Raw genomic sequence first — 15,793 nt, forward strand, 5'->3', positions numbered from 1 at the left:
GGATAGATGGAAAAAGAATGCAACTGGGGATGAAACTATGGGGAAGTAATTTACACAGACAAGATATCATTAAAAATAGAAGAGGATCAAGGACAACATGTCTAAATATGTGAATGAGGAGCCGACAAAGGAGTCACAAATAAATATTGAAAGGTAGGAGGAGAAAAATAAAGAATAGTGTCATAGGAGCCAAAGAAGGTCAGACAGTCACTCACTCAGTCAATAAACATTTATTAAGTGCTATTACTTATGTGACAGGTACTGTGCTAAGCACTGGGGATATAAAATGAGGCAAAAGAGAGTCTCTGAACTTGAGAAGCTCATAATCTAACAGGGGAAAAAAGAAGCAAACAACTATGTAAAAAAAAAAGCTATAAACAGGCTAAAAAGGGAATAACTAAGAGAAAGAAGGCACTAGAATTAAGACAGATTGGGAAAGGCTCCTTGTAGAAGGTGGGATTTTAGTTGGGACTTAAAGGAAGCCAGAAGAATTCCACAGGTAGAGGAGGTAAGGAGGGAGAATGCATCCAGAGGAAATGCCCAGAGTCAGGAGATGAGCGCCTTATTTTAGGAACAGTACACAGGGCAGTGAAACTGGATAGAAAAGTATGTCCTAGAGAGTAAGGTGTAAGAAGAAGGCTGAAGGGAACTAGATTATGAAGGGCTTTGAAGGTCAAACACAGCATTTTGTATTTGATGCTGAAACTGATAAGAAGCCATTAGAATATAGTGAGTATTGGGGTGACACGGTCAGACCTGAGCTTTAGGAAAATCACCTAACTGGTTGAATGGAACATAAACTGGGGTGGGGAGAGACTTGAGGCAGGTAGACACATCAGCAGCCTATTTCAATAATCAATGTGGAAGGTGATAGCAGTGTCAGGAGAGGAGGAGGTATATTCGTGAGAAGCTGCAAGGTATCAAAAAAAAAAACAAATTATAAAAATTGTGGCAACAAAGAGCAGTGTTTGGGACGAAAACCAGATTGCAAGGTACTGTGGAAATGGAGGCATTGAAGGCAGATGACTCTTTTTAGAACAAGTGTTCTTAGTTACATATAGTTTTGGTTTCCTTAGCAATCCTGTGCATTTTACTTTATGCATTTAAAACATTATTCTGAGAAGGGGTCTACATATATCACCAGGCAGCTAGAAGGGTCCATGACACAGAAAAAAAGTTAAGACCCTGCCTCTAAGCCTACAAGCTGCACAGAATGTGCCCACTTACATAGGAAAGTGGAGGCAAGTAGTGTGGCCACCTTTGGTGTTGGCTGCATGCATGATGGAGGGTTCTTAACCTCTTTTTGTGTCATAGGGTCCTCTGGCTTTCTGGTGAAATCTGTTGACCCACTTGTCATAATGTTTTAAAGTACACAGGATCACAAAGGAAACAAATTCCATCTGAACATAGTTATCGACATATTAAGAAAAGTCACTGATCTCAGACAAGGAATCTGGCTTAGAGAGTTGCTATAACACTGAGAGGTTAAAGAACTGGCCCAAGAGCATAAGACTGTGGATCAAGAGGTGCGACTTGAGCCTGCTCTGCCTGGCTCCAAGGCTGGCTCTCTACCCATTGAACCACACAGCCTCTCAAACTGTTCATAATTAACTATGATTCACATTGGATAGGTCAGTCTGATCATTTTAATTTCATAGATAATTTCTCTACATCTTAGTTTCTTCAAGTGATTTGCCCAGAGTAAATAAAATGTAGCTGGGAACTCTCAAGACCTAGTTATGTTAAAAGCAATCAAAACCTAGCATAAAACATGAGAAAGTTATGGCTCTAGATGTGTTAATTTATAGATAAAGATGCCTGTCTTGGACAATCCAAACCTGCCTCTTGACACTTGCAGCAAACCTGAAAAACATGGGGCACAATGAGAAAAACAAAACAAAACAAAACAAAAACCCGGTCAGTTGGCTTTAAACACTGAGTGCCTGCATCTGAAATACACAAACCCACATTTCTCTAAGAAATAAGAAGCCAAAAGATTTTATTTCATTTAGAAGAAACTGAAACAAGTGAGAGTCTCTCCCAATATTGCCTTTGGCTTTTTAGAGCAGCAACAGCAACTAATATTTCTATGGCACTTTCGCATGGCCAAATACTTGAGAATAACCTTATGGGAGCAGGTTATTCATTATTAGCTAATCTTTAAGAGGAATTTAAGATGGAGGAAAATTCTCTATTAAGGAAAACCTATTTGCCAACTTAGGAGGGTACTAAATAAGATAAACTGTGACAAACATAAAAGATTTATTTTTCTATTTTCACCTATTAGAACACAGGCATTTACTCAAACAAGGCATTTTATTACAGAAACTGGTCACTTTACATTTACTTTCTTGTTTTATCCTGTCACCTGATGATTTGCCATCAGTCACAAATCCAGTTAATAAGATTTTCATTCTTTATGAATTTTCCACAATCTCAAACACATAAAAAAAGAACAAACTAGTTGAATGAGGACACGTTAAATTCCTCCAAACTCACCCTTTTCCAGCAGGTGGGGCAGGCTCTCCTTTAGTTTTTATAGAGGGTTTGTGTGGGGATGGTGTTGGTGATGGAGAAGGGGAAGATGAAAAAGATCGAGACCTGGGAAATAAACAATATGGAATGGCTTTCAGGGACAAACATGGCATAAATTTATACAATTCAAAAAGCACAGCTGTTAAAATGGTTACCACACTATACATCTTGCAGAATGTAAGATCATATGAGGGGTTAACATTTTAGGTTAGACTTATGGAAGTATACTAATTATTAGCAGTAGTTAGAACTTCATGAATCTCAGCCCAAAATATAATTTACTTTTGTTTTCAGCTTTTTCTCTTTAATGTCCCCTAAAATTAAAGTGGAAGAACTGAAAGGGATATATCAAAGATAAAAATGGGGAATGCAATATTGAGCTTTATGGTAGTAATTATAGAAATAGTTGTTAAAGATGAGGACCCTGTGCTTATGAAGTTTAAAATCTATTGGTAATATGGGGAGGAAGGCAGAAATATAACACAAACACCTAAAAGCACTTAATATCAGCAGCGCCATTAAAACAAATGAATATGAAAGGAGTGAAGAGATGCAGAGCAGAAGAGTGAAGAGTTAGGTATTTAAAAACAGAAGGGCCTGGTGACTAAAATTCCTCTCTCTTTCACACTGGGTTTAAATAGCTCCTGAATCCTTCCCTTTTTCTGACTTCCCACTACAAATGTCTTTGTTTCTTCTAGCCGAATTTACTGTAATAATATTCTAAGTGGTTTTTGATGCCTCTAGTCTATCTTTTCTTCATGCCATTTCTTGCAACACCAACCCAAGAAATCTTAAATGTATTATTCTGATCATGTCAATCCTCAAAAAGATTCAATGGTACCACACTATTTATTGAATAAAAAATAAACTTGACTTTTTAAGGATTAGCACAATTTAGTTCTAATTATGTTCCCAGCCTTGTCCCATAATACCCATATCTAGACCATCTGAATTCCTAAGTCCTGGCTCTAATACACAAATGACAATTGGTTTAGAGCCAGAGAGGAGCTTTAAGTTCATCTAGTCCAAGGCTCTCATTTCAGATAATAGAAGCCCATAGAGGGAAGTAATTTGTCCAAAGTCACAAAGGTTTTAAGTGATAGAGTAGGGATTTGAACTCAGGTCATCAGATTCCAAATCCAATGCTTTCTGCCATAGCCTCACACTACATCCTGATTCATCCCAAACTCTCCTTACCCTCTTCTTTTTTCAAGGTTCAAGTCTGGTTCCTACTTTTTTACTGAAGTCTCTCTCCCCTGACCAACTTCTCTCTGGGACAGAGGGATCTCTCCTATGTTCTCATCTCCCTCTCCACAATTATTTGTGTATGTGATTTTCTCCAAGGTGAAGACAGTAATGTGTGGCACAGTGGGAAAAAACAATGGTTTTAAAGTTCAAAGGTTCGGGCTCAAATCCCACCACTGCCACTTACCACTTATGTGACCATGAGCAGGTCACTTCCCATCTTTAAGCTGGTTTCTTTTTCTGTGAGGGGTTTGAATCAAATGACCTCTGTGGTCCTCATATTTGTCTCTCTAGTGCTGTGTGCCCCTAAGTAACTATTTGTTGAATGAATGAATGGATGGATGTGAGTTTTGTATCAGATTTGGAAGGATACAGATAGCTGACGAGAAATGCAATTCAAGTCAAGAGAATGACATGTATCATAGCACAATTGTGAGAATAAGTTGGTTTTCTGTGGAAGATCATCCAGCTAAAGTGCAGAATTTAGACTAGTGAAGGGGGGAGGGGCATGGGGTGTCAAAGAAAATCAAAGGCTCAGACAGTGTACTTGGATTTGTTGAGATCTAAACAAGGAACAGGATGATAGGCAGGGCTCAAAGGAGCCTTAATACTCATTCATTCCATTGCCCAAATTTTATAGATGAGGAAACTTGAGGCCTCTCTAGAGAAGAGGTCACGAAGGCAGTAAAGGACAAAGATGGAATTGAATGCAAGTTCTAACACTCCAAAACCATCATGTTCCTACCACAACATAATGGTTTTTCAATAAGGAAAGGATATGAGAAAAACAGTGTTAAAAGATTATTTGAGCATGTGGAGAGAGTGTGAAACAGGGAAAACACCTGGAAAACTAGCAATTCCAGGAAAATGACAAACTCTGTTTTGACAAGGTTAAGTTTCAGGTATTAGCAGATTATTTATCTAGAAATATCCTACAGGCAAATGGGGATGTCAGAATAAACAAAGGGTGAAATGGGTGGTTAAGTTCAAGATGTACGGTAGCTATGAGGGTCACTCAATAGTCATTTCCTAGAATGGGAGCCACAGAAACTAGTGAGTACTAAAAAGCCTAAAGAAGATATTAAAACAAAATAATCCTAACAGGTAAGAGATTCATAACACTTAAGTCATCAATGAAGCAAATGTCTAATGTGCTTGTATTGTTTTTTCCTCTATTAAAAACTGTCATGTAAAAATTTCAACATTTTTTGTTAACTCTAAAAGCCAGACGTAAAGGAATATTATATAAATTAATTATACATCCATATAGATCAATAAAATCTAGGGAAAAAAATTTTTCAAGAAACTTAATGATCCAATTCCATAACACTCTATTCACTGACCACTAGTATACAACAGGAAATATTTATAAAATGATTCATTAGGGTATAGATTCAATATTTCTCTTACAGGAGGGAAGGCCCAAATGAGAGTGAATTACAGTATATTATTATAGTTCAATATAAGAGTATTATTTTTGTCTTTCTCTCAAACCTGTAAGAACTTGTTTCATAACCAAATGCCTACTTACAATATATACTCTTTCAAAGAAATCCATCATCCCATTTTCAAAAATGACAAATTAAGGAGAGAAAGGGGAAAGAGGGAAGGAAGAAGCACCCATCATTCTTGAAACTTTCCCTTTGACAATCAAGGTTGGACCAGGCTCTTTAAAGTAGCCATCACATCTGGGAAACAACTAGTAGTAGCATTTTTCTTCAAAGGCACATAACTTAATTTTGTGTAATTGCTAAGAATTTAATGTTTAAATCATGGGACTTAAGTTTACAAATGAAATTATTTCTGGAGCAGAGGTTTGAGTAGTTGCATTTGAGTTTAATTAAAATTGAATTCAGGAGCTGGGATAAAGTTTCCAAATTACACACTTGCAATTCTGTCATCCCACAAAATATATTCTGGCTAAACTCATCAGCAAAAAGAAAGCTCTTCTACTCTTATGGTCTAATTATGTGCCGCCTGCACATAATTACCTCCAAATGTATTTCTTTGGCTTTACCTATTATCACCAACAGTATATTATTTTCCTTCAATTCCTCTGTCATATCTTCAAGGCTTTCTATTAAATTTTAATTTCTCAAGCAAATCCTCCTCAGCACATAGCTTGCTTGTTTCTATCACTGTCTTTGCATGTGCCAATAAGCCAACTTCTCAGCACTCCAACACACACTTGCCTATTATTTTTAACTTACTTTCCTAAGGAAGTATTTTCTGGGTTTAAGTATTTCCTGAATTAACTATAATTTCATTACTCCTGTGTACTGGGCCTATACTCATCATTTATATTGACTTGTATGACATCCTGGTAAATGTTTGAGGCTCACTAGTGAGTAGAACTACTCATAGTATACTACTAGGTTCTCCTGGCTCCATCAATTATTAGTGAGGTGACTTTAAAGCAAGCTACATTTCTGAACCAGAGTTTTTTCTTTTGTAAAATGGGGAGATGGGCACTTGCTATGTTTACCTCAAAGAGTGCTTGGGACAATCAAATGAGAATATTCTGAAAGTGCCACAAAAATGATAATGTACCATACAGATATAACATATTACTGGATGTTGTATGTTGTAAAATCTCACTTTGAGACTCATGAGGAAACAGGGCATGTTTTCCAATTCTTGGACCCACTTTCTTATACCTAGAAGAGCGTTCATTCTATAGCAGGTGTTTAAAAATGTTTGACAAGTGTAACAGCTCTGTTAAACTTTTTATTTATATAAATTATTTCTCTGTGCAAAGTTATATGATAAAACTATATTCCTTATATTAGTAAGGAGATCTGCTAGAACTTTCTTATTCCACAATTGCCACAGGAATTGTATATTAATCAGAATTGAGATGATTAAAGGCTTTATTACAATAACAATGTCCAGGGACAAAGGTTCCCAATGAAATAATAAGCAAAGGGAAAAGCACCATCCCTCCCAGAGCCGAAGTTAAACTGTTTTATACATGCTACTTAATGGGCTTTAGCTGAGAGTAGAATATTGTAGTTACTAAATATAAGGATGAGGCAACAATATTTCTGATATGTTTCCTAAGATAATGGAATCATAATGAAACTGATCTAGTTCCTAGTTCAGAGTAGAATCTAAAAGAGAAGTTGCCTGTGTGAGCAGCCCAATCTAGCCATGTAGTAAAGAGGGAAAGGGGTTGGGTTGACAGGCAGAAGACCAGCGTTCAAGTTCTGTCTCTGACATTTGCTGCTTATGTAACTTTGGGCAACCTTGGGCAAGTTACTTAAACTCTCCAGGCCTTAGTTCCTCTCACCTGTAAATGAAGGAGTTGGCCTAAATGTCCTCTAGGGCACTTTCTAACACTAAATTAGTGATTCTAGAAGCCCATCCTACTGTTAGTCAATCTTCTCCAAACCTGGACAGACTGTGATTAGCTACATAAATAAAGCTGAAAAGGAGAGTTGTGATGAATACAGAAATGTAAGCAATCCATTTGAGTAAAGTGTGAGCCAGTGTCAGAATCTTTGGGGGATACTGGGAAAGATGGGGTTGTCAAATGTGTCCATGTAAGGATGAAGTTAGGTTAAGGCTGAGATGATCTGTAAAGGTTGAAGCAGATGGAAAAGGTAAAAAAGGAGTATAAAGGAGAAAGGCAGTTAAAGAGGTATAGAGCAAGGGAGGGGAACCTATGGCCTCCAGAGCACATGTGGCCCTCTAGGTCCTCAAGTGCAGCCCTTTGATTGAATCCAAACCTTGAAGAACAAATCCCCTTCATAAAAAGATTTGTTCCATAAAACTTGGACTCAGTCTAAAGGTCACACCCAAAGATTTAGAAGGCCACATGTGGCCTAGAGGCCACACATTCCCCACCTTTGGTACAGAGCTTTAAACATCTGGGGAAACTCATTTAAGTTTCATCCAATTTTGACTTAAAAGCAAATGAAAACAAAGGACTAAGTAAAATTCTTAACAGAATCTAACAATTCTGAAAACACAAAAATGAACAGTTTCAAAGGAGGGAGTTGTCTAAACTTTTTCCAACCTTCAGTTGGAAAACCCAAACTGTATATGCATTAGATCTGTTCATTGCTGTATAGTTCCTTATTTTTCTGACGCACTTAAGCTCAATTTTAGCAGACTAGGAAAATATATTGGTATTTCTAGAATAACAGATTATGTTTTAATTTTTATTTAATTTATCAAAACTTATAACAATTGCATTCTATTGCATTTGGTCTTAGGGCATGTTAATAACTTTTAAAACATAGCATTCAACATTTTATAGTTATCACAAATCATTTCAAAGCAATCAAATATTTAGCAGAAGAATATAGCCTACCTACCTCTGAGACAAGGAGACAGAGACCCTCCATGGAGAGCAAACTACCTTGACCGGAATTTAGGAATTATTAAAGAGGTACCCTGGTTGACTGCCTCTGTTGCAAGGGTACATGGGGAAAGAGGACCCCAAACTGTAAGTAACCAAGGCCCCAACTGAAAACTGTATAAAAATAAAGTCGTTCAACACAAAGTCCACAGATTGCCTTTGACCCGCTTCCATCTCTTTTTCCAGAAGAGCAGGGAGGCAGTAACGCTGGAGAGCACTGGCCAAAGAAAGTATACCTGGATCTGCTGCCTGAGAATGAGCTGTGTCTAGAAGACCGACTAGAATAGGAGCTGTAGGATGAGGACCTGGACCGGGATCGAGAGGAGCCAGAACCAGAGTATGATGATGAACGAGAAGATGACCTGATCAAACAAGGCGAGGAAAAGTCATTCCATCAACTTAAGAATACTTGGTTACTTAACTTTGTTAACTTTCAGTTTTGAACAGCAGTGTGTTCTCCCCCAAAAATACATACCCCATCTTCCATTGAGAGATTTTTACGTGCACAACTCAGTCAAATCCATTTTCACAACTTTTTTAAAAACAATTTTACAATTTTTACACTTGTGTTTCTTCTGGCACTGTGCATAGCTTATCATTGTCCTCTTATCTGTCTCACCCTCCCCACCCCCCCAAGCCCAAACAAAAATCTACTCTTAGAATTTCAGATGCTTTCTCATAAAAAGCATTTAACATTACTATTCTCCAACACACGGAATTTTTTACCAGCTGTCAAAGACTGGCCTTAAAGGGGTAGGAGGCCCATTGGTTTCTGGCAGCCTTGCAAGAGAGATTCTATGTGGCTATTACTTTCCTTTAATCCACAAAACACTGCAGATGTTCTTCACAACTTTCGTGCACTTGGAAGTCAATTCTCACCTTTTATGTCCTACTTTCACTGGCAAACAACTTCATGTAAGTTTCACTCACAATAAAGACTAATTCAAAATGAAAACACAGCTGCTGTTAATAACAATAAACCAAAATATCTAAAGAAGGTAATTCAACAACAACAATGCCTTGTACCCTAAGCTGCACTTTCCCTCAAAGTGCTCTTTTTACCTGGAGGAGTTAGATGCAGATGCTGAGGAGGCAGATGTTTTTCGACGCCTCCGTGCACGGCTTGGAGAAACTGACACTCCAAGTTTCTTCTTAGGGGACTTAGATCGTCGCCAAGGATCTTTCCACTCATCTGCTCTTTTCACCTGTGGGCCAGCTGATGTGGTTTCCTTCTTTGGTGGCTCAGGTTGACGGCTGAAAACATAAGCATATCAGTTTTAATAAAGAACAGAGTTTTCCTGCTATCATATGAGACTGATATTCCAAAGCTACAAGAGTATTCTATCTCTATCTTCTACCTAACTTATCACCTAACTTTTTGATCAGAGGCCAACTTTGTAAATAAAAGACAAACATATCTAAAAGCAAAAAGGAATTGTCTCTTGGGGGAAAAATATCTTTTAAAGGGAGATTCTTTCCCTCCATTGAGCAAAGCGGTACAGGATTCCCTTACCCTCTTCTAATCCAATGAAATAAAAGTCTGTTTATAAAATTTTAAATCCAGCCTTACAAATTTTAAAATATAGAGTGTGACTTTAAAGAGATATGCTTTACTAGTTTAACAAGAAATAAATAACCTAACTAAGTTATAAAACCTAAAAGATCCTGAAAAATTATTTAAAAAGCAACTAGGAAACATAAAAGTTCATAAAGAACCATGAACATAAGAAGTAAGATTCAGGGGTAATAAAAGAGTGAGAAGGAGGAGATATTCTATCAGGCCCTAAATATAAACTAATCTATGTGACCAACGCTGACTTGTAAATTGTAATGAACTTAGTAGACAAATGGGATTTGCTTAATTAGTCAACAGGTATTTATGTTTGTTCAGTTCTTGTCATATGCTTAGCACTATGCCAGTACTCTGTTGACACAAAACACCTGAATTAACCTAAGTACACATTACTACCAAAATCAAGACTTAAAATTTCTCTTATCTTAGCTACAGTTCCTGAACCATTGCTACATAACCATGTCCTCTTGTATTAAAATAGTAAAGGAAGGAAATGAAAAACCAGATAATTCTATTCTGAGAGAGGCCATTTAAAATGTTCTTTAACCTTTTTACTTCTGGGATTGTCATCTTAGCCTAAACATTTAAACAGGAAGTTTGTGTTTCATAATCAGGATTTGCCTTAATCATTAGAGAGTACTTCAGTTCTGATAAATATTAATAACAAAGAGGGAAAAAAAGATGGAAATTAGAGAAGGTAGGGGGCTCTTTGCTCTGCCTGTACTTGGACCTAAAATTTAAAACTATGCTGTTTGATAGGAGGGAAGGAAAAAAGAGCTTTGGTTTGTCTCCATGATCACAGTCAAGTCCAAATAGACTATTTTAGATTGCAGACAGACTGGTTAATCCAGGTTGTCTACAATCCTTTATAGAGTCACCATCTTCATATTGGCAAGAATTTCCCACCTACTCTGTGGATAAAACTATTTGGAATCCAAACGAATCAGCTGCTTCAATAGTAGCAGCGTGGAGCCCAGAAAGTATCTGTACACAGTCTTCTCACAGAGTTGCATTACAGGAAATTCTGGATATACTCCAAGCACTCTTACCAAAAACATGAGAATTGGTACTCTGATGACAAGCAACTTTAGAGATACTGGATTTTCTATTGGCAGAGATGACCAAGTAGTATCTTTATTCTCAAGGGCATACAACTTCAAGAAAGTAGCAAACAGGCTATCATTCAAGAATTCATCTCTGCAGGATATCCTGCGAACTGCCATCCAATGCTAACCCCTTTTAAAAATAATTCCAAGAAAGCTTCAAAAATGCTTTCAGATCTAGATATCAAAGAGAAACTATTAATTTTAGTGGCAGATCATATTTCTTGAGAAATGAACAATTATACTATCAAAAACATCTTGAGGACAGCCAATGTCTTATTTATCTTTGTTCTATATTTCATTTCCTATAGATGTATTATCCACAATAGACACTTAATGGATTCATATAAGAAATTAATATAACACTAGACTCTATTTGCTTTGTACTGTTTTTACATTTGGATAGTATAGGGGATTATTTTTATACATTTAAAGAGTTTTATTATAGGGATACTACTGAACTAAGTCTATTCCACCATTTATCTTACTTTGTGGAAAAATGTACTTGACAAATCTTTTATCTACTTTCACACGAGTCAGCCACTACCAACATAATGCCTAATGTCTAACTTGAATGAATAAATACAAAAACATTAAATGCTTCCTTTATGCCAAACACTCTGCTAAGCACTTGGGATACAAATAGAAAAAAAAGGAGACAGTATGACTCAAGGAACTCACTCCAATTAGAGGAGACAACATATATAAAAGCTGCAGGGCAGATGGAAAGGCACGAAAAGGGTTGCGGGTCCTGGGGCAGGGCAGAGAGTAACACTCAAGAGAATTTTAGGACACGGCATCAGGACAGAGAATAAGGCCTGGTGGTCCTCCCATTTTACTGGAAGGTTTGTTGCTGGTGACCCTAAACTCACCCAAGTCATGTGAACAGCCATGTTCAGCCATGCTGTTCTTTCTTTTGGCTTGGGTGAGCCCTGATTAGGACTTCCTTCTTGAGAAAGGAAGACAAAAGGAAATAAACTTTCATGGGGGAGAAATCTGGATGATGAATATGAAAGAAATAGGCTAGGTAAAGGAGGGAATGGCCTAACAGTGTAAGATCTGCTGATGTGAGTAAATCCAGGAACCATAGGGTCAGGAAACATGACTGAGGATATTTGGGTGAAAGTCAAGAGGGAAAAACAAAAGTGATTTTGCCATTGGAGAATAATACAGACCACCTAGACAGAAAAAGTAAATAGATGAGAAAAAGTTTGGGAAACACAGAGTCATGACATAATAGAGATAGAGAATTTTAATCATTTAGAAATCTGTTCAAGTTCTCTCTTCCAAAGGCAGAGTAAGCTAATAATATCTTGATGATTTCATCCTTTAAAAGGTAGAGGAATCAACAAGGGAAAATTATATTTTGCATCAGGGAAGAACTGGTTTCTGGGGTAGAAATGATGGAAATCTTAGGGGGAAATGTCAATTCCATTCTAGAGTTTGTAATAAAGGAGAAGAAACCTGGACATGGTCTGACATGAATACAAGATTTTAGGAAAGCTGATTTCATAGGGTCCAAAGGAGAGACCTAAAATCCTAATCTAAAATTCTTTGGTCTAAAATACTTTAGAGGGAGTCAGACCAAGAACATGGGATGTGCTCAAGAATAAAATTCCAAAGACACAAAGGAAAATAATTCCATTGAAGAGAAAAAAAGGATTTGTTTGGTGAGACTAATGTAAAGGCACATGGAACTAATCAATCAACTGTTATTTTAAAAGCAATGCCAAATAACAGAAAGTGCTTTAAAAATAATGTCAGAAAAGTGAAAGTTCAACAGAGAGCTAACAAAAATAAAAAGCTCAGTTTTTTCTTTTCTATACTGGGAGGAAGAGGTTCGAAGACAGGATTTAGGATCTTTGTTTAGGATATATGAGATAACTCACAAAAGAGAGAAGGTAGTGCTAATCAATTCTTACTCAATTTCTGTTTTATCTGAAGAGAATAACCTTTACACTAGAATCACAATACAAACTGATAGCCAAGTAAGAAAGTGGAAGGGAGTACACCTAGTTTACTTGATGACTTCAAGACACCTGGCCCAGGTGAATTACATCCTTGTGTCTTTAAAAAATGGACAGATATGGGATCATTGAGTCACTCTCAGTGACATCATAAAGATCATGGAAAACAGAAGAACCACAAAACTGGAGAAAAGTGAGTGCTGTTCCCAATTTTCAATAAAAGAAAGAAAATAGAGTTAGAGGCTGCAAACTTTAGGCCAGAAAGTAAACTGATTTTGATTCTTGGAAAAATTCATATGAGCTGACAACAAAATGCTTTCAATAAACAAATAAACAACAACCCAGGTTATGCCAGACTAATGTAATTTCCTTTTTTTTTTTTTTTGACAGTTTAAGTAAACTAGTAGATGAGGTGAATGACACAGACACCATTTACACCTTTATTTTAGCCAAACTTGTGTGAAAGTAGTTCATGCTATCGTTTTGGAGAATATGGAGAGGTATGGATTCAACAATAATATAATCAGGTAGTTACTAAATTGACTGAATAACCAAGACAGGAATCCCAGACCAAAGGGGAGCCTACAGTTTTGTTCATTCAGAAATTGCAGAACTTCCTACTGATTATCAGACCAGAAGTAATCCAGGAGGTCAAGCAGACTTTGGCCCATATCACATCACTTTTAGAATACAGAAAGCTTACAGGTCCCCAGTCTGAGCTGCTCTTGAGATACTGAAATAGCACAACACATAATATTCTAAGAAAGCAGAAGGACCCTAAGAGGGAAAGGGGAAAAAAAATGTATACAGCACCTACTATGCGCTGACCTTTTTATCAATATTATCTCATTTAACCCTCACAACAACCTGGGGAGGAAGGTGAGGTAGTTATCCCCATTTTACAGTTGAGGAAACTGAGGAAGACAGAGGTTAAGTGACTTAGCCAGTGTCATACAGTTAATTTGGTGTCTGAGGCTGGATTTGAACTCAGGTCTTCCTGACTCTAGACCTAGCACTCTATCCACTATACCACCTAGCTGTCCAAGGAGACAAAGGGTTAGCCTAGAATTCTTCTCAGAAGTGTGAAGAGCCCAGTCTAAGCATTAAAACAAGAAGTAGGCTATAAAAATTAAACAAAAATGAATTCTACCATAAAGAATTACATATAGGGAAGTATAAGATATGTACCCTGAAGAAGAAGAGAATGCCTCCAAAAGATCTAAAAGCAAAACCTAAAAAAAAAAAAATGTAGCTTGGGCACAAGTCCAACCAGAATTCCTGGAAAAAGATAAAGCAAGAGGTTTTGGGAAGTTTAAGAGTTAAAAATGATTTTTTAAAAGATCTACATATTGGTCAAGAAAGATGAAAGCTGAGAAAAGGCCACTGGATTTGTCAATTAGAAGTTCACTAGTAACCCTGGAGAAAGCATTATTAGTTGAATATAGTTGGAAGTCAGACTTTAAGAGGCTAAGAAGAGAGAGATGAGGAAGTAAAGGCAATGACTGTAGAAAGCTTTTTCCAGGAGTTTGGCAGTGAAATAGAAAAAAGACACAGGATGATTGCCTGAGGGGATAGAATGACCAAAAAGTTTGTTTTTATACTTTTTTAAGGGTGGTAGATATTTGGGCATGTTTGTAGGCAGTAGAGAAAGAGCCCATAAATAAAGATAGAAGGTTCTAAGAAGATTCTTCTAAGATTCTAAGATTCTTTTAAAGCCACTGCTGTTCAATGTTTTGATCAGTTATTTTTCTTCCTAATTCACTCTTGTTTACTGCTTTGATTGAACAACTCAAATCAAGAGTTCTGAGGTCTTTCAGAGTTGGTTTTTTTTTCATATTACTATTGTTTTTGTTGTGCAAATTTCTTTCCTGGTTCTCTTCACTCTGTTCACACATGCCTTTCCCTGTTTGTCTAAATATGTTTTATTCATCATATCTTATGGTACAGTAATATTCAATTATATTTATGTATTACATTCAGCCATTCTTTAAGTGATGGGCACCTATTTTGTTTCCATGTCTTTGCAATTACAAAAAGTGCTACTATACATAAATGTTCTTGTATATGCTAGTTTTTTCCCCCTCTCACCTTGAACTTCTTGGTATATATGTCTAATAGCAGTTAATTGGATAAAAGAGAATGCACGATTTAGTGACTTTTTTGTACAAGAAAATGATTGTTTGTTAATTAAATTCATACTAAAAAAAGTTAAAAAAAATTCTAAACAAGGAAGAAATAATTGGGGCTCTCCAGAGTTAGATAGGATAGGATTAAAGGCATAGATGGGGTTGGTCTTGGCAAGGAGAATGACCTTTTGAGACTAGAACAAAAGACAAAAGATGACAAAGATGTGGAGTAGAACAGAAGAGTATATATACATGGTCTTGATTTTTTTTAAAGTGATGTAAGAGACTAGGTCCACAGCTGAGAATAGGGTGCTTTAAGTGGCTTGAGGAAAGAGAGGACGGTTGGAATACATGATGTGGAGACTTCAAAAGAGAGTCAATCAGGAAAGAGTAAAAGGACTGCCATAAAGTCAGAAAAGCCCAGTTGAGATTACGGTTTGATCAGGGCACCATATAATGGGACTATCATCTTTCTGGACACCAGACATTCCTCAATGCAAGCTAATATTATAACAACTTTTTGGTTGTCAAATAGCTGACACATGTTGAACTTAGAGCCACCAGATAGAGAAAACCAAGTTTAGAATGCATCAGGTAAGAGATAAGGGAAAATACTATGCTACTAAAAAGGAAAAAGATACTGTAAATACTGTCTCCACAAGATTTAGTTTACCAAAAAGTGATGTCTGACTTGACAACTAAAAAGTAGTTAATATAAGGGACAGAAGAGGACAAAGTAAACTAACAACTGGAAGCTCTTTGAGGGAAAGGAATAACTGTATTTATCTTTGTGCTCCTCACAGTGTGGTGTAGTTGAAATGGCCCAGGATTCAGTAAGAAGCACTGGGTTTGAATTCTGACCCTACTATACTTTTTTAGTA

The 15,793-nt window shown here is 36.8% G+C and overlaps 1 protein-coding gene across 7 annotated transcripts in view; it reads right to left on the minus strand.

Annotated features, from left to right (window-relative positions):
- The window catches only part of ZC3H18 (zinc finger CCCH-type containing 18), a 76,801-nt gene that overhangs the window by 15,144 nt on the left and 45,864 nt on the right, over window positions 1–15,793 (minus strand). For all 7 annotated transcript variants that reach the window (XM_069085572.1, XM_069085574.1, XM_069085569.1 and 4 more), the window contains 3 exons: window positions 9,206–9,397; window positions 8,380–8,505; window positions 2,500–2,601 (listed from right to left, as the gene is read on the minus strand). In XM_069085572.1, coding sequence (XP_068941673.1) covers window positions 2,500–2,601; window positions 8,380–8,505; window positions 9,206–9,397 — 420 coding nt within the window. The remainder of the gene's footprint in view (window positions 1–2,499; window positions 2,602–8,379; window positions 8,506–9,205; window positions 9,398–15,793) is intronic.

Source organism: Petaurus breviceps, unplaced genomic scaffold, assembly GCF_028583685.1.
Source record: "Petaurus breviceps papuanus isolate PSGF00001 unplaced genomic scaffold, PetGlider_PUasm1.0 176, whole genome shotgun sequence".
Taxonomy (NCBI): domain Eukaryota; kingdom Metazoa; phylum Chordata; class Mammalia; order Diprotodontia; family Petauridae; genus Petaurus; species Petaurus breviceps.